We start from the raw sequence: 20453 nt of genomic DNA, 5'->3' as shown, positions 1-20453 counted from the left end.
CTCCCTCTCCCTCTGCCTGCCATTCCCCCTGCTTGTGTTCTCTCTCTCTCTCTCTCTCTCTCTCTCAAACAAATCTTAAAAAAAAAAAAAATTATTTATTCATTTTAGAGGGTGGGGAAGGAAAGCGAGAATCCCAAGAGGGTTTCGCGTTGAGCACGTGGAGCCTGATGCCGGGCTTGACGCCACAATGCTGAGATCACGACCTGAGCCGAAACCAAGAGTCAGACGTTTAACCAACTGTGCCACTGAGGCACCCTCAAAAGTAACTAATTTTTATGTTCCTTCTATTCTTCATTAACTTTTTGAACAGTGATTATGTTTTTTTATTTGAAACTTCTTATTGAAATAGTCACTGTCAAGGATGTTCTTAAAAAAATGTTTTTGTGAATGGTCATTTGCTTGTGGGCATTTTGTAGACTTCTAAAGGTTATTCTGAATCTCTTCAACAAGGCATTTCTCCCCTAAATTTCTATTTAAGAAAGTCAACTTTGGAACAACACAATACATTAATTACTTACCTTCAGTCTGCCTATTTACTTTTCTCCCTAGACACTTCCATCTATTTTTATTTGGTTTTTAACATAATATAGAATACACAGGGGCACCTGGGTGGCTCAGTCTTTTAAGCGTCTGCCTTCAGCTCAGGTCATGATCTCGGCATCCTGGGATCGAGCCCTGCATCGGGCTCCCTGCTCAGTGGGAAGCCTGCTTCTCCCTCTGCCTCTTCCTCTCCCACTCCCCCTGCTTGTGTTCCCTCTCTTGCTGTCTCTGTCAAATAAATAAAACTTAAAAAATATATATATAGAATACACAATTCTGTATTTTACTTGTTAAAAATAAGTATCTTTCCATAACCTTCTCTGTTGCTCTAGTTCAAGGTTGTGAACTACTTTCCTTTGAGTTGGATTGAGTCTTCAGGTATATTTTGTTTAATATGCCTAGTGTTGACTCATGCAGTTTTAAAGACATTTTTGAATTAGTTTCTACATTTAAAAAATTGGGAGAATTCACATGAAAAACCTAGGTTTCTGGCTTCTGAAAAGCCATATGGTCTTAAAACATTGGGCCTACCCTCTTCTATGACAGCACGTGGCAGTGGCTGCCACCTTTAGATGGGCCATGGATTTTCTAGTTTACCATAGTCCCATCACTCCATATCATCTCTTTATGTTATACCAAGCTGTGTTACTCATTTAGGAGATCTGCCTTGCAATCTCTATTCGAGGTTAATCATTAAGCAACCTTGGGTTGAACTCTTTTGTTTGTTGCCAATACTATATCTGTTTTTATTTTACAGGAGAAGATGTATGGTCTTATGCAAAGGGGCTTCCTCACTTGTTCCAGCAGGGTGGAGTATTCTACAATATTATGAAGAAAACCATGGGTATAGTTACTATCTGATTTTATTCTTAGATAATATATCTCCACTTAGGCTATTGTAAGATTAAGAAAGGGCAGATATTCTAAAGCTACTTCCAACATTAATCTTTGGTATATGTTCTTCTTTAGCAGTTTGCATAGTTTAAATGGATTATTATCCTCATATGATCAGCTATGTTTTCAGCTATAATATTACTAAAAAGTCTCCTATTATTTCCTTGCTCCTATATTCTCATTAAATTATGTATATGTTTCTTAGTAACTAAAGACAAATTGTGAAATTAGAAGCAAAAAAAAGAAAGAAAGAAAGAAAGAAATTAGAAGCAGATTTGGTTATAATGCTAGTGAATGTACCAGAACAAGATAATACAGTATTTTTGTTGTTGTTGTGTTTTGGCTGTTATTATTATATACCTCAGTGTTTTCTGAATTTTAAGAAATTACTCATTTTACATTTAACTTCACATTGGGTATGCATTGTTTGTAAAGATATTTGAAAGTATACAACTGTATCTTCAGGTTTTAAGGTCTTAAGAGAATGATTAGCAGTGTGTGTTTGGACCTCACATGTTTTTTCAGAGATTTGATGTGAATGATTTTGGCTTTTCTCGTTTTTTTCATTTTTTTCACTACCTGACCTCCATAGACATTAACTGCATAATCACTATTTATGGTTTTTATCTTACACACTTTTTTTTCCCCTTCTTCAAAAAAACCAACCCAACTTGACTATTGTAGAAATGTTCAAACATACATAAAAGTAGCAAGAATAATATAATGAACCCCTGTTTACCCACCACTCAGCTTCAACAATTATCAGTACATTTCTGTTCCCCTCAACTGGACTATTTTAAAATAAATCCCAGACATAATATAATTTCATCTGTAAGAACTTCATTATGTATCTCTAAAAGTAAGAACTCTTTCTTTTTAAAAAAACTACAGTATGATTATCACTTATTAAAAATATGAAAAATAATTTTTAAAACATCACCAAATATCCAGTGAGTTTTTACAATTCCGTGATTTTTTTATTGTCTCAAAAAAAATTTTTTTTCTTTTGGTTTATTTGAATCAGGGACCAAAGAATAGCTGGCTGGCTGGTTTCCTTCCTTTCTTCCTTGGTCCTACTTTCCTTCCTTTCCTCCTTCCTTCCTTCCTAAGACAGAATTCTTGAAACATAATTTGCATACAGTATAATTCACCATTTGTATGTATATGAATTTTGACAAACATATGCAGCCATGTAGCCACCACCACAATCAAGATACAGAATATTGCTGTCATTCTAAAAAGTTGCCTTGTGCTCCTAAGGAATCCCTTACTCCTACCCCCCAGGCCTTGACAACCACTGATTTTGTTTGTCTCTTTATGTTTGCCTTTTTCATATCACCATGTAAATGGATTAATATAACCTTTTGTGTCTGGTTTCTTTGATTTAGCACAGGGGTTGGCAAACTACTGCCCAGCAGCCATATCAGGCCTGCTGCCTGTGTATATAAAGTTTTCTCAGAACACAGCAAAATGTGTGGCAGAATTGAATAGTTGTGGCAGAGACTATATGGTCTGAAAACCTAAAGTATTTACTGTGTTGCTCCATTACAGAAAAAAATTTGCCCATTTCTGTTTTACTGTTTTAATGCTTTTGAGATTCGTCTATCTGGTTGCATGTATTAGTTTATTCTCTCATATAGCTGAGTAGTATTCCATTGTATGGATGAATCACATTTTTGAAAATCTATAACCAATTGAAGGACATTTGGGTGATTTTCAGTTTTGGGCTTCTATGGATAAGGCCACTATAAACATTTGTGTATAGGTCTTTGTGTGTGGACATATGTTTCACTTCCCTTTTATAAATACTTAGGAGTGGGATTGCTGAGTCATATGGTAAGTATATGCTTATCTTTATAAGAAACTCCCAAACCATTTTGCAAAGTAGCTGGACCATTTTGTATTCCTTAGCACTGTACTGGAGTTCCAGTTGCTCTGTTCCTTACCAGTACTTGGTAGTATCAGTTTTTGTTTTTTAAAACTATTTTGATAGGTTTATAGTATTACCTCATAGTGGTTTTAATTTGCATTTCCCTAATAACTAATGGTGTTGAGCATCTTCTCATGTGCTTATTTTCTTCCTTCTTTTGCTCATTTTTAAATTGGTTTGAATCTTCTTTTTAGTTGAGTTTTGAGAGTTCTTTATATATTCTGGGCACACATCATTTATCAGGTAAGTATTTTGCAAATATTTTCTCCCAGTTTGTAATTTGTCTTTTCATTCTCTTAACAGTATCTTCTGAAGATCAGAGATTTCTAATTTTGATAACCAATTTAACAGTTTTTTCTTTTGTACTTTTTGTGCCCTATCCAAAAACATCCTTGCCTAATCAAAGGTGACAAAAATTTTTTTCTATGTTTTCTTCTGGCAGTTTTATAGCTTTAGATTTTATATTTAGGTTTATGATCTATTTCAAGTTGATTTTTTATATGTTGCAAGGTATGAGTTGAGGTTCATTTTTTAATGTATGGATATCCAATTGTTCCAGCACTGTTTATTGAAAGAAGTATACCTTATCCATTGAATTACTTTTGTACCTCATCAAAAATCAATTGACCATGGATCATACACTTGAAAAGGGTGAATTATATGCAAAATATAGCATCAGTAAAATTATTTTAAAAAATCAATTGACTATATACATGTGGGTCTATTTTTAGAAACTGTTTTCTGATTTGTTGATCTATGTCTCTCCTTTCGCCAATACCTAGTCTTGATTAAAGTATCATTATAGTAATTCTTTTTTTTTTTTAAGATTTTATTTATTTATTTGACACACAGAGAGAGATAGCGAGAGAGAGAGAGGGAGAGAGCACAAGCAGGGGGAGCGGCAGGCAGAGGGAGAAGCAGACTTCCTGTATGAGCAGGGAGCCCGATGTGGGGCTCGATCCCAGGACCCTGGGATCATGACCTGAGGCTGAAGGCAGCAGTTTAACCAACTGAGCCACCCAGGCGCCCCCATTATAGTAATTCTTGAAATCAGTTAGTATGAGTCTTCCATCTTTACTCTTTTTTTTAAGTTTTTATTTAAATTCCAGTTAGTTAACATACAGTGTAATATTAGTTTCAAGTGTACAATATAGTGATTCAACACTTTCATGCAACACTTGGTGCTCATCACAAGTGCATTCCTTAATCCCCATCACCTATTTGACCCAGTCCCCCACCTACCTCCTCTCTGGTAACCTTCAGTTTACTCTCTACAGTTAAGTGTCTGTTTCTTGGTTTGCCTCTCTCTCTCTCCTCCCCCCCCCGGCTTCCCCCCCATTTGTTTTATTTCTTAAATTCCACATAAATAAAATCAAATGGTATTCATTGTTCTCTACCTTATTTCGCTTAGCATCATACTATCTGGCTCCATCCATGGTTTTGCAAACATCTTTATTCTTTTCCAAAAAAAAATTTGGGGTATTCTAGGTGCTTTGCTTATCCATATAAATTTTAGAATCAGCTTGTTAGTTTCTACAAAAAAGTCCGCTGGGATTTTTATTGTGATTTGTTGACTGTAGATCAAATTGAGGATAAATGATATTTTTACAACATCAAATCTTCTGATTCATGAAAACATTGTATTTCTCCATTTATTTAAGTGTTCTTTAATTTCCCTCATCAAAATTTTGTAATTTTCGGTATATAATTCTTACATATCCTTTGTTAGATTTATACCTAAATATTTCATGGTTTGGGAATGCTGTTGTAAAAGATGCTTTTTTTTTTTTTTAAAGATTATATTTATTTATTTGACACACAGAGATAGCGAGGGAGAGAGAGGGAGAAAGCACAAGCAGGGGGAGCGGCAGGCAGAGGGAGAAGCAGGCTTCCTGCATGAGCAGGGAGCCCGATGTGGGGCTCGATCCCAGGACCCTGCGATCATGACCTGAGCTGAAGGCAGCGGTTTAACCAACTGAGCCACCCAGGCGCCCCTAAAAGATGCTTTTTTAAAAATTGCAATTTCCTGGGGCACCTGGGTGGTGCAGTCAGTTAAGCATTGGACTCTTAGCTTTGGCTCAGGTCATGATCTCAGCTCAGGATAGTGAGATTGAGCCCCATGTCGCCTCTGCACTCAGTGCCAAGTCTGCTTAGGACTCTCTTTCTCTCCCTCTCTCTCTGCCCCTCTCCACCCCCGCTGTCTCTCTTGCTCCTTCTCTCTCTCAAATAAATAAATGTTTTTTTAAAAATTCCAACTCCTTTTGTTCTTTGCTAGTGTATAGAAAATAAGATTGGTTTTTAAACTTTTTTTAAAGATTTTATTTATTCATTTGAGAGAGAGCGAGAACAAGAGAGATCACAGAGGGAGAGGGAGCGGGAGGAGCAAACTTGCCACTGAGTGGAGAGCCTGTGTGGGGTTCGATCCCAGGACTCTGAGACCATGACCCGAGTCGAACGCAGACGCTCAACCGACTGAGCCACCCAGACACCCCAAGATGGGTTTTTATACATTGACCTTGTATCCTGTGACCTTGCTAAATGCACATATTCTTGTAGCTTTTTTAGCAGATTCTGTGGGATTGTCTGTGTAGGTCATCATGTCTTTTGCAAATAAAAGACAGTTTTATTTCTTCCTTTTCAGTCAGTATGCCTTGTATTTCTCTTGCCTTATTGCAGTGGCTATAAGTTCATTGCTGAATAGGTATGGTGAGAACAGACATCCTTGCCTTGTTCCTGAAAGCAATTCATCTGGTAGGTTTTTCAGAAATGCTCTTTATCAGATTGAGGACATTCCGTTCTATTGATGGTTTACTGAGAGCTTATATTTTGAATGGATGTTGAATTTTATCAGGTGCTCTCTTCCTGCATCTATTGAAATGATCTTATGGCTTTTCTATTTAGTTTATTGGTAGGGTGAATTACATTGATTGATTTTTGGATGTTGAACCAACTTTGCATGCTGGATTCAAATCGCTAATATTTTGTTGAGTGTTTTGCAGCTGTATTCATGGGGCATAATGGTATGTAGTTTTCTTAAAATGACTACTTAATCAGGGTAATGTTGGCTTTATAAAATATAGTTGGGAAGTGTTTGCTCCTCTTCTGTTTTCTGGTAGATTTTGTAATACTTTGATATGGTTATTTCTTTCTTAACTGGTAGAATCCACCAGTGAAGCCATCTGTGCTTGGAGTTATCTTTGCTGGACAGTTTTTAGCTATGAATTTAATTTAATAGAATCCTCTTAAGTTTATGTGTTTTTTCTTGAGTAAGCTTTGTTTTGTCTTTCAAGAAATCTGTCCACTTCATCCAAGTTAACAATTTTATTGGCTTAAAATTGTTCATAATATTCCCTTACTGTCCATTTAATATCTGTAAGGTCTGTAGCTCCTTCATTTCTGATATGGGCGATTTGTGCCTCTCTTGTTTTGCTGACCAGTCCAGCTAATGGTCTATCAATTTTACTGATCTTTTCCAAAGAAACAGGATTTGGTTTCACAGGTTTTCTCTGTTGTTTTTCTGATTTTAGTTTCATTGATTGCTGCTTTTACATTTATTTTTTCCTTCTTTTTGCTTGCTTTGGGTTTAATTTGCCCTTTTCTTTCTAGTTTCTTTATGTAGAAGCTTAAATTATTGCTTATAAATTTTTGTTTTCTAATAAAAGCATTTAAAGCTATAAATTTCTCTCTGAGCATCCTCCCCCTTATTTTTGCATCCCTTTCTTTTTACTTTCCATTTTCACATTATTGATATCCATTAATAGTTTTTTAAAAGTATTTAATTAGTTATTTTTAAAAGTATTTAATTAGATCGATTAATGGCATTCTCAGTAATTAGGGTAAATATGCACTGTCTTTCATGCAACTGAATGAACTTCCCTCATTTGTTTTTTGTGTGGGAGGGATAGGTGGTGGGTGGTTGTGGGGATGACTTTTGATTATTTACTAAATAGTTTTATGTTTCTGGTTTGAAATTATTTTTAAAATGTTAGCTGTAATGCTAAGACAGTTTAATGGAGAAAGAATTGTTTTTTTCAACAAATGGTGCTGGGACAACTGGATATTTACATACAAAAAAATGAAGTTTTGACTTCTGCCTCACACCAAATAAAAAATTAGCTCAAGGGGCGCCTGGGTGGCTCAGTCGTTGAATGTCTGCCTTCGGCTCAGGTCATGGTCCCGGGGTCCTGGGATCGAGCCCTGTATCGGGCTCCCTGCTCAGCGGGAAGCCTGCTTCTCCCTCTCCCACTCCCCCTGCTTGTGTTCCCTCTCTCGCTGTCTCTCTCACTATCAAATAAATAAATAAAATCTTTAAAAAAAAATAGCTCAAAATGTACCCACCACCTAGATACAGGAGTTAATACTAGAAAGCTTTTAGAAAAAGACATAGGCCTAAAATTCTTGCCTTTGGATTTGGCAAAGCCTTCTTAGATATGACACCAAAAGTACAAGCAACAAAAGAAAAAAATAGATAAATAAAAAGCAAACTTTTATGCTGTAAAGGACACCATCAAGAAAGTGGAAAGATGGGCACCTGGGTGGCTCACTTGGTCATGATCACAGGGTTGTGAGATGGAGCCCCATGTCAGGTTCTGCGCTGGGCGATGAGCCTGCTTAAAATTCTCTGTCTCTCCCCTGCTCTCTCTCATTAAAAAAAAAAAAAGTGAAAAGACAGCCCACAGAATGAGAAAATTTTTGCAAATTATGTATCTGATAATAGATTTGTATCTAAAATATAAAGAACTTGGGGGCACTTGGGTGCTCAGATAGCTAAGTGTCTGCCTTCAACTGAGGTCATGATCCCAGGGCATGATTCCAGGGTCCTGGGATTGAGCCCCGCATTAGCTCCCTGCTCAGTGAGGAGTTTGCTTCTCCTTCTCCCTCTGCTCCTCTCCCCTGCTGTGTACTCTCTCTCTCTCAAATAAATAAATAAATAAAATGTTAAAAATAAAAGCTCATCAGTAAAAAGGCAAATAATGCGAATAAAAAATGGGCAAAAGATCTGAATAGACATTTCTCCAAAGAAAGTATACAAATAGCTGTTAAGTACATAAACTGATGTTTAGATGCTCAGCATCATTAACCATCAGAGAAATGCAGATCAAAACCACAATGACATTGTACTTCACACTCACTAGAATAGCTATAATCAAAAAGGCAGATAATAAGAACTGTTGGCAAGGAGATATAGAGAAATTGGAACCCTCATACTGGTGGTGGGAATGTGAAATGGTGCAGCCACTTGGGAAAACAGTCTGGCAGTTCCTCAAAAGATTTAACATGGTTACAACCCAGCAGTTCTACTCTTAGGCGTATACCCAAGAGAAATGAAACCTGTCCACACAAAACTTGTACACAAATGGGTCATAATAGCATTATTCATAATAGTCAAAAGTGGAAAAAAAAACAAAATTTCCATCAACTGGTGATTGGATAAGTAGGATTTAGTGCATCGATACAATGAAGTATTATTTGGCAATAAAAAGGAATGCAGTATTGGTACATGCTAGATCATGCATGAACCTTGAAAAATTATGCTGCATGAGACAAACCAGTCACAATAGATCATATATTATTCCATTTATATTAAATGTCACAGAATAGGCATACCTAGAGAGAGTAAATCAGTATTGCCTAGGGCTGGGAGTTAGGGTAGGCGGATGAAATGAGAGTGACTGCTAATGGGTTTGAATTTCTTTTTAGGGTGATGAAAATGTTCTAAAAGTGATTGTGGTAATGGTTGCACAATGCTGTGAATATACTGAAAACCATTCAGTTGTACACTTAAAATGAATTTTATGTGAATTATCTCTCAATAGCCATTATAAGTTTTTAAATGTTACCTGTGTTATTTATCCTTATTAAGAAGTAGTTTAAAATTCTGAAGTAAGAACATCTGAGATCAAATTTTGGTTCTACCACTTACTCCCTGTGTGACTTCTAAGTCTTAATTTCTTCATTTGTAAAGTGGGTATTATAATCTCAGTCAGGGTTGTTAGGATCAAATGAGATCATGCACATAAAGCAGTTAGCAAAGGGCCTGGTACCTAATAAATAATTAGCTAATGTTTGTTGTTATTATTAGAATTTTAGCTGTTACTTGCAGAATAATTAAAATTCTTTTGACTATAACAACCATTTGAAATGGATCATTGTCAGAAAATTTTACTTTTCAAAATACAGTTTCTTCTAATATTTGTGGCAGAGTTTTATCTTTTCAAAAATTTCATTATTCAGGTAATCTCTACACCCGACGTGGGGCTCGAACTCTTGATCCTGAGAGATCAAGAATCCCATGTTCCTCTCACTTAGCCAGCCAGGTGCCCCTCACCTCTTTTGTTGAGGACAGATTCGTGTGGCAAATCATTATTATTATCCTGTGGTCAAAGAATCAAAGTATATCACCCCAAAACACATATACCCATATCTTCCAAAAATTGGAACATACTTCTCTTTTTTCAAATCCGCCCTAACAAGCAGATGGTTATATCTACGTTGGAACAGAAATCTTTCCCAATATAACTAGACTATTAATATTCCTATTCTTTATATTTGGAAAGATATTTTAAAGTTCTTTTGCTTAAAATGTAAGTTTCCTTGCAGGTCTTTATACAGAGATAAGTGCAGACATGAATGACAAATTTAGTTCTAAAACTTGTATAGCTATCTTTAATTTATAATGTTGAGTTTTGCTTGTGTTTGAACTTTATGAAAATGGAAATTGAAAATTATGCTATATGCGTTCTCTGTGATTTTCTTCTTTTATGCAGCACTTTCAGATTCATTCACGTTGATGGGTTCAACTACCATTTTCACTACAGCATAGTATTTTGTTTTATCATTTTAATATTATTCATCCATTGTTCTGATGCATTTCTAGTTTTTTTGATGTAAGGAAGAATGTAGCCCTAAATATTAGTATACATATTTTTTGGTGTGATGTGTGATGGAACTGTTGATATGTGATACAGGAATTTTAATACACCTTGATTCTTAAAATTCAAAAGGCTATATAAGTTATATAAAACCTAAATGATTTAAAGAGAGCACAACCCCGTAAAGTATTTGCATTGGTTTTTTAAAACATATTTAAAATAATGTAAAAGGTCTAGAAACTATAGAAATGGAAAACATCACCTATAATTTTTAAATATTTGTCTTATACATACATGTTTTGGCCTGATTGTAATTATAGTACTTAGATTTGTTTCCTTCTATTCATGCACATTTTACTATATATATGAAGCATCATAGGTTTCTTATTTATATCAATTCTTAATAGCTGCTGCATATTACTTCCATCAGGTAGATTGTAATTTTCCTAGCCATCGTCTTCTTGTTGAAAGCTTACAAAGATTGTTTCCAGTGTTTCATTGTGAATAATACTGTGTTATGTGGGACTATGATTCTTTCCAGGGATGACCAAGGGAAAGCATCACAATAGCAGTCTGGAAACAGTTACAAAACCTTTTGATCTAATAGAGGAACTAAAACTATTGACTGCCTGATTTACATTAGGCACTCTGTGGTATGCTTTGCGTGTTTTCTCATTTAATCCTCAAATAATCAGTGAAGTCAGTAGTATACCCATCATTATACTTACTTGATTGTATTATAATGATCTGTTTGTACCTGTCTCCTAAGAATTGCATTTTATTTGAATCTTCAGGGTCTATTTTAGTTCCTGGCACATAGTGAGACTCAACAGGTGTTATCTATTGAAATGAATGTTTGAAAGTTGCTTAGGGTCATCCCTGGACTTAATCATTCAAAATTCTCTTCTTTGCTACCTTTGTTTCTTGAGCCAAGTTTTACTTTTCCACATCTGCCTGGCAAAACCTTTGTCTATAATGCTTCTGAAGATAGACTGGAATTGTGTGTGGATGCTGCAGGACATTTCCCCATCGGTCCTGATGTTGACGATTTAGTTAAAGAGGCTGTAAGTCAGGTTCGAACAGAGGCTACTACAAGAAGTAGAGAACCAAGTCCCTCACATGGGCTGTGGACAGATCTCTGGTAGGGGATTGGTAATAAGCCGATTCTAAGGGTTGTGGCCTGAAAGGTACTATTGAGACCACATCTCTGATTTTAAATTTTTGTCTGTCTCTTTTTTTCAGTCACCGATGCCAAAAATGTTCTGCTAAGAGGAAATTCTAGTTGGATTTGTATTAATGGATACTTACAGCTGAGATGAATGTTTATTTTAAAATTACTGTATGTTATTTATTCATTTGCAGTTTAGTTCTTTTCTGTGGTTATTTGGAATATTCACAGTGAGATACATTAGAACTACTCTAGCTTTTTTTCAGAGGAGGGAGGAAAAACTATTCTTAATAACCTACAAAACTGGAGACTACCTAAATGCCTACTAAGCATTCTATAGTTCAGTCATCCTCCACCTCTGTATTTGTATAGCACTAACAATTTCATTCATTTTTAACTAGTTTGCTTTTGCCTTTATATTTTGCCATAAACATACCCATTTGCACCATATATTATTAAGAGTTCTCTGCTTCATGGGTTCTAGGCTGGACGTGGAGTCTACTTACAAAAAATAAAAATAAGAGTTCTTTACTTCATCTTTCTTTTGTTGCTAACATAGAAAATCTTTGGTTTTATAAAATTTGAAAACCCCTATTGCATACTTGGAGTATACTTTGAGAAACAAATTTAAAATGTAAGGGTATTGGATAGTTTAAAACACACAATTTTCTTATACCCAAGCTGGAAAAAGTATAAAATTTTGGAATACCAGATAGTGACAATAAGCTCCTCAAGTAGAAAATAGAAGCCTGCTTTTAAGTTCTTCTATTGCTACCTTAGTTGACTATGAGAAGTAAATTAAATTGCAGGGGCCATTTGAGGAGCATCTGTAAGTCAGGCTTATTTTGGTGGTTGTGGCTTACCCGAGAGGAATAAGAGGAGTAACATGAAATAAAACTTTTTCAAAGGAATTGAATTAAACAAGATCTTTTTCATTTATTTTGACCAAATGTCATTTCTTACAGTTATACCAAAGACACAGTGCATTAATCTTAGCTTTCCTAAATATGCCCTCATAATTACTTCTTTAACTATAGGATATCTCATTTTGAAAGTTCATTATCTTTTATATTTGTAAAAGATATATACCTAAGGTACACTGAGAAAACCAGTTTTATGCTGGTATTCTGTAATTTAGCAGAATTACTAATGATTTCTAATTTTAATTCGCACTGCAGCACATTTTTGTGCAACACTTTGCCCTTATAGGTATTTTTGCAAAGTTTTAAATTTGAATTAGTAAATGAAAGTATGTCTTCTTATTGCTTTACTGCAAGCAGTTGTTCTACTAACACTGTTGTTAGTGTGTTCTCATAGCTTAGCTGTTTCAAGCGCTTTTCCTAACTTTGTAACACATTAATGATATTTGTAAAAAAAAAAAAGATTCTCCTGGGGAACTACAGTAAGGTCTGTTGTGATATTTTTTAATAGTATTAAATTCCATTAATATAATTATTTTTTAATTTTTTTCAAAACTGTGATCTGGATATTGTTGAAAATTCACTATTTCAACTATAATTGTCTTTACTACACTTTTTAAGTAAGATTTTAATATATTAAATATGTTTTTTCCTTCTTTAGGTATGGCTGATGGCAAGCATTGTACTTTTCCACACCTGCCTGGCAAAACCTTTGTCTATAATGCTTCTGAAGATAGACTGGAATTGTGTGTGGATGCTGCAGGACATTTCCCCATCGGTCCTGATGTTGAAGATTTAGTTAAAGAGGCTGTAAGTCAGGTTCGAGCAGAGGCTACTACAAGAAGTAGAGAATCAAGTCCCTCACATGGGCTATTAAAACTAGGTAGTGGTGGGGTAGTGAAAAAGAAATCTGAGCAGCTTCATAATGTAACTGCCTTTCAGGGAAAAGGGCATTCTCTAGGAACTGCATCTAGTAATCCACACCTTGATTCAAGAGCTAGGGAAGCCCCAGTTGTAAGGAAGCATAACACAGGGACAGACTTTAGTAATAGCTCCATTAAAATAGAGCCTTCTGTATTCACAACTGCTCCTAGTAATAGTGAGCTTATTCGAATAGCTCCAGGAGTAGTTACAATGAGAGACAGCAGGCAGCTTGATCCTGATTTGGTTGAGGCCCAGCGAAAAAAATTGCAGGAAATGGTTTCTTCTATCCAGGCTTCGATGGACAAGCATTTGCGGGATCAAAGTACAGAGCAGTCACCATCTGATCTTCCTCAAAGGAAAGTAGAAGTGAGTTCTGTGAAGTCTGGGAATCTTCAGACTGGCTTACCTGAATCTTTTTCTTTAACTGGTGGCACTGAAAATTTGAATACAGAAACAACTGATAGCTGTGTGGCAGAGGCCCTGGGAGCAGCATTTGCCACAAGGTCAAAAGCACAAAAGGGAAATTCAGTGGAGGAGCCTGAAGAGATGGATAGTCAAGATGCTGAAATGATAAACACAACTGAGCCAATGGATCACTCTTGATTTAATTAGAGGCTAATAATAAAGGCAGAATGTTTATTGTGAATATGTAACATTTGTTGGCTGGGCCACATAACTTGATTAGTCATAAAAAATCTTGTACGTATATAATTCAAAGATTATATCTTGTTATTCAGTGCATGACAGCAAGTGTGTGATTGGCAATAGCTTTTAATATACTGCTGCCCAGGCTGGCTCTGAATTCCTATAAATTAGTTATTAGATCTGCTGAGATGAGTTTCTTCCATATATGTGGTTCATTGGAAGTTTTTTGTAATTCTAATTCCATGAAAGTCTTAATGTTTCAAACATGAAAATTCTCTTGCTAATGTTAGATTTTCTGAAAAGGCTAGAACTGAGTGGGGAATGAGATTTTGCTAACATTGATGTCATCCAGGTAACCATTCTACATATTTATTAGAGTGTCAAAAGATTTATGTAAATTTGAAGGTTATCGGAACTAAACTGTATCTTAAAATTCATAGAAGGATTTATTAGATACTGGGATCCTGACATTTCCGTGAGCGTAAACACATTCATAGAGATATGTAATCTTGAGAATGGAGTGTAATGATAGAGCATTTTGCTGATTTGAGCAAGGCTAGGGAGAAAATATCTATTCTAGAATGATAAAGTCAATGTGATTCAGTAATGTTGCTGTCTGAGCCAACACAGCCAACTGTGTGCTCTGGTGTTGATAATATGTTACCATTATTTTTTTAATCCTGGCCTGGTCAAGTACCACTGAATTCTTTTTTCTTTAATCTTGCAGAAAAGTTGATTGCAAAGTGTGGTAGAAAATATAAAAATAATGGTAGCAGTAGTTAATCTCTAATTTTCAGAGTCTGTCAGATTCACAGAGAATTTATATATAAGAATTTATCTTTATGAATGAGTTACATTGTTCTACAATTTTGATCAATGGTATTTAAGCTTGTATATGCTAAGTGTCTTTGAGCCCCTTTGAACCAAAAATGTTTCCTTTTTTCCTTAGCATCCATAAGATTTTCTTTATCTGTTGGCTTCACTTGGATTTGGATGCAAATTTTACTGCATCAGACCCTGATCAACTGGGCATTTGCTTAAATAGTGTATTCATCAAATCTTTAGTGCCAGTTTCCTCAAAAAGCAGCCTTTCATGCTTATTATCTTAAAGACAAAGAATGTTTATCCTGAGATTGGTATTGCACTATTTTATCCTGTTCTGCAAGTCTGTGTTCTGAAATGTACATTTCAATCCATCTTCTTCCTTTGTTCACTGAAATTAAGTTGAATTTGAATGGATGAAAGACAAAATGTATATTAATACAATCTCTTATCTAGAGCATTCAAAGCCTGGCTGTCTCTGTTTGCACATGTAACAGATGCAGAACTGTGTTTGCAGTCTAAGAAAATGTACATCAGAAATTATATTATCAGGTGTTACAAAATTTCAATCTGTTGATTCATAATATAGACAGTACTTTGACTTGTGTTTCCAAAGGAGGGAGGTTTTGGATTTCTTTCTATGAAAGTATCTCTGACTTAATCCACTTACTAAATGAACTACTCCATTTGAATAAGGAAAGAATGGAGAATCTAGACATTTTGCAGGTGATATCTGAGCAAGATATATATTTGGGTTAGTTTTATCACATTATCACATTTTAAACCATATTTTATCTCGGTTCTTCTAAATTTACTTTCAATTATCTTAATATCTAAAGAGCAGGAAAATTTAGGACTTTTACATTGTGCATTAGTTTTGCATAAAGAACTATAGCTACCAAATAATATTTCCCATTTAGTTAGTATAGGTGGCTTCTGTGTATTAAACTAAAAATTGCCAAAACCGCTGACCACTATAATCATTTCTGGCTTTTTCAGCCACTTGAAACTGGCTTTTTCTTATTAATTTAAATACAGGAAAATGTTTAACAAGCAAATGCACTGCTTCCAGGTAAATGATATAATCACCTTTTCTTTAACAAATATTTTCTTCACCTGTGGCTTGGCATGTTTCGTTAGTAACTGACAAATATACTCTTATAGCATATAGTAAAAATATCAGAAATAAATTTTATCTTCCTATTATATTAAACATTTGCATTTAGTCAAATTAGAGTGCACCTGTGAACATTAGGAGAAGGGCTTTAATCTCTGATAACACTATTAATTTCTCTTGCCACAGCAATGCTATATAGAAGCTGGTTAGGTATGAATATTATAATAGTTTGGGTTCTCCCTTGATAAAGAATAAAAGGCTTGATTTTGAGAATGGTCAGATTTCTTGAAATTATTTTAAATCTGCTGAAATTTGGTTGGGGTAATTAGTTTTTGAGAAGTGGGCCAGGTATCATCTTCACAAAGAAGTTTTAGAAACAGTTTAAGTTCTTAATTTTCATCCTTTGTCATTCCATATGGTTATCATAATCAAATACATGACTATAGAATTCTTATTTTTTAGTACTGCCATTTGTGATCACCACAATTTTGAGTTCAGGCTAGAGGTCATAAATCAGTTAAAATATTTTTTTAGCCCTAGATGTAACATAACTATAGCTCAATCTTATAATTCTACTTGTGATATTTCACTGAAACTTGAGGTAAAATTGTAAATTTTTTTCTTCAGTAATCCATTTTATAGGTAATCATACCAAGTTTGAGTTGATGACCCAAAGTCCAGGTAGAGTTGAAGGTGGTGTAGAATATTGGTAATGAGAAACTGGTTGAAATTGAAGAACACATGACACTGCCAAATATTATGAGCTAGAATAATAATGAACTCCAAGGGAATGGTTACTCAGGAACTAGTTAAAGAGCAAGCCCAAGGCCTATCTTTTCCCCTTTCACTATGTTTCAAGTATTTTATTGGAAAATGTTAGGATAAAGACCTGAGAAATTTAGCAAATGCTATTGACTGTGAAATTTCTTTATATCTTCTGATGATTTTTAGTTTGATTTTTACAATCAAGCCTACTGCTTGGAATTGAGATACCAATCTGAAATGCATCTGTGAATCCCAGCCATAGGTCCTTATTGCCATTATTTTTAAGTAACTTGATTTGAAGTGAGCAGACTTTTGCATATGGTCTCTTACCTCAGGGAAGATCACTTGCTAGCAACTCATATATTACTAATGACAGGTTTTTGAGAATTGTACTGACATCACATGTTAGCTACTAAATGCAAAATTTATAACAGTATTATTTTCTGTAGGTGCCTACTAATACTGGTTGCTAGTGAATGTTTCTTTAAAAATTTAGAACTCCCTAATAACTAATCTTTAGGTATGAAGCAAACTCATAACTTCTGTCATTAATTATGCTTTGGTCAATATAGTGACAATATCATACTATGTTTATTTTAGAATATCAATACAGTTTTGTCTTCATTTTTCAATAGGAATTTCAATTGGCCCACACTTAAAATACTGCAGAGTAGATTTTGAGAGTTTCATGGTTCCTGAAATAAGGTTTCCATATTAAGATTTTCAAAAAAGCCTTTGCAAAATTGAATTAAACTACACTCAATATGAATTTTAAATGACCTTTTATCACAGCAGTAGTGAGATATATACTTTATGTAAGTTGGGTAGAAATATCCTACAGTTCAAGGTTATCATATAATTTAACAAAATTGTACATCCTCAAAGCTCTTCGTAATATAAGAAATTAATTTTCAAACCAGAACTATTCACTTGAAAACATACCATAGTAGAATGTTTACTTAAATAACAAAGAGGAGCTACTGTAAGATTTATAGTTAACTGTAAGTTCTGCCATTCTTAATAACTCTTCGAGATGCTAAGTGTTTCAATTCATATTTAATGATAATTAAATCGTGGGAATTTTAACGTTTGTTCCAAAATAGCAGAAATTGTAAAAATTGTGAATTATTGGAGAAAATGCCATTACTTGTATATCTGACATTTAATTTTTTAAATTATGGAGTCTACATGCTTTTGTAGTATAATATTAATACAATGATTATTCTCTTGTAAAAGAAAAGGAAAACTAGTAAAAAAAAAAGTTTTAGTTGATGTTATCTGCTTGTGAGTATCAATTACTTAGTATTAAAATTTGAAGGTATTGCATACTTTTCTTTAGATTGCTCAAGTCCCTTCCTGAGCCTTTATGCCTGTGGTGGGGCAATAAAGGACTGAAAAGGTTATCAATATTTTCAGGTTTATTGGACTTTAAGAATTAGTGCCAAGAGCTGGAGAGTCTACTTTTTTGGAGGGAAATATTCTTTAGAAAATGTAAAAATAAGTGGTAATGTAAATATTTAGAAAAATTACATAGCAAGTGCTTTAACTGCTCAATTAAATAGTATAAATGTTCTATCATCCCTAAGGCACTGGCTGTTACCCATTATTTTCTGATTTTGTCGTTGCTGTATATATTACATTTGAGTAATAAATAATTGCTAATAGTGTATTATAACTATATAGTGTTCTACACACCTCACTGTACAGTATTTGAAGTTTTCTTTTATATTAATAAAACTATAAGTTAATACATAACTGATTTTCCCCTCGACTTCTCCACATTAACTTTTTAAAATAATTTTTATTCTTGAGTTTCCTGGAATTATACTTTAATAATATAATGCATGAAAATATAGTTTAGTTTTATAAAGGAATTCTTAATGTAATAAAGGTCTTTTTTAAACCTCCTTTAGTGGGACACCATATAGGAACAGGAATTTCTCCCCTTTACTGTGATCTCAACGTAAATGAAATGGACTCAGAAAAGAATAAGCAGGGCACCTGGGTGGCTCAGTTGGTTAAGCGACTGCCTTTGGCTCAGGTCATGATCCTGGAGTCCTGGGATCGAGTTCCGCATCGGGCTCCCTGCTCAGCGGGGAGTCTGCTTCTCCCTCTGACCCTCTTCCCTCTTGTGCTCTCTATCTCTCATTCTCTCTCTCTCAAATAAATAAATAAAAAATAAAAAAAGAATAAGCAAAATTCCTTTAGATATTTTACATAATTGGGTTATGTAATGCTTACTGAATATTTAAAGACAAAACAGACATGTTCTAATAAAGAGAACTTAGTTTTGTGCTGATTTTTAAAAAATACTGGTTAGAGATAAACAGGGAATGAAGGGAAATAGAGAAAATAGAAGTAACATTTCTATGGCTTAGCAATCAACGACTTATATTTACTTTTAAGTTTTAATATGTATGCTTAATATTCATTCTGTTAGAATAGACTTGTTTAACTTAGAGCAGAGCCTCAGACACTAGGCTCCTAGAACTGAGTCTTGGCACACTGTTTACTGTGTGATCTGTCTGTGCTTCAGTTTTTTCTCTAGTAGGATGATGAGGACATCTACTCCTGGGGTGGTTGTGAGGATTAAATGAGTTAACATGTATTCGACGATTAGAACAGTGCCTGACATACAGTAAACACTTAAATGTTTACTATTCCTGTTGTTTACATATCAAAATAATTCAGTAGAGTTCAGTTGACATTAAAACTGATAAATCCTCATATATAGGGCACACATTATTTAAATAATTTGTTTTATTAGGTTAAAACCTGCTTTATTTGTGATACATAGTTGATGAGCTAAAAACAATGGTATCTAAGTTCAGATATTTATGCGAGAGCTTTATGACCACATGCAATACTGAAAATCTGGAGAACTGACAGTCTGTGCTCTGTGACTAACTTGTTCTGTGACTTGAGGCAAGTCATGGAGCCTTTCAAGGCCTCAGTTTCTTCTATAACTTTTTGGTTCTTTAGTTGCTATCTCCTTGTTCTGCTGATATGTCATCATGGGCTCACTTGCTGTTAGCATAGTGCTGTTGGGACAAGTGACATTGATGTGGGCTCCAAGTAAACTAAACATAATTAGCTTTGCTTTATGCTTTGGCTGGCTACACTTGTCCCAAGCTTGGACTTGAGGTCTTGTACATGCGTCCCACTGGTCACATACCATATATTTGGGAGTTCTCAAAAACTTCAGTGAATAAGATAAACATCCTACTTATGACAGTTCAGTATGGATTTTATTTTTCTTGACTGGCTTTTTCAGACCCCAGTAACTGCAATTATGACTGCATAGCTCATTGTTTCTAATCATTAAAAATGTATACAGAAAAACAAGTCTTTAATTGATTTTCTAAACGAAGTCTTTGATTGATTTTCTAAACTATGGTATCCTGAGGTGAAAAACTAACAGGCTCTTTAAACTTGCACTCTTTCCTCATTTGAACTAAACCTGTCCTTGGTCCATTTGTCATACCACAGAACAGAAGCTTGGCTTTTGATCAGTGCGTAACAAATTGAATGATTCAAGTATAATCTTGATTCAGTCACATCCTAGGATTCACAGATCTTCACTTGTAACCCCAACCCCTCTCCTGAAAAAAAAAAAAAAAAATTCAACATGTCCCCTGTTCTAGGAACTGGGTAATAATTCTAAATAAGATCCATGTAGCTTTTAGAGCTACATCCCAATGATGGAGACAAGCAATAAACACATTCCATATTAATTATCATTTAGTGGCCATTTCCCTATATACAGACAATAACAACTCAAAACAACTCTTTGTGGTTGGGTAACATCGTTGTTTTCATCTTTCAGGAAATAGGCTCAGGTAGATTGGTAATTTAC

General features: G+C 34.6%; 1 protein-coding gene across 3 annotated transcripts in view; it reads left to right on the top strand.

Annotated features, from left to right (window-relative positions):
• VCPIP1 (valosin containing protein interacting protein 1) overlaps window positions 1–19928 on the top strand; it is a 32561-nt gene extending 12633 nt beyond the window's left edge. Inside the window, exons 2-4 of one of the 3 annotated variants that reach the window (XM_027603921.2) lie at window positions 1298–1384; window positions 12986–13134; window positions 13540–19928. In XM_027603921.2, coding sequence (XP_027459722.1) covers window positions 1298–1384; window positions 12986–13134; window positions 13540–13851 — 548 coding nt within the window. In that variant the 3' untranslated portion in view covers window positions 13852–19928. Of the gene's footprint in view, window positions 1–1297; window positions 1385–12985 lie in introns of all 3 variants that reach the window. The other 2 variants (XM_027603918.2, XM_035727106.1) reach the window with 2 other exon arrangements.
• The last annotated feature ends 525 nt before the right edge of the window (window positions 19929–20453 follow it).

This window comes from Zalophus californianus, chromosome 4 (genome assembly GCF_009762305.2).
Source record: "Zalophus californianus isolate mZalCal1 chromosome 4, mZalCal1.pri.v2, whole genome shotgun sequence".
Classification (NCBI taxonomy): Eukaryota; Metazoa; Chordata; class Mammalia; order Carnivora; family Otariidae; genus Zalophus; species Zalophus californianus.
Note: the sequence above shows the minus strand (reverse complement) of the source record. Positions and strands in the feature narration are given on the sequence as shown.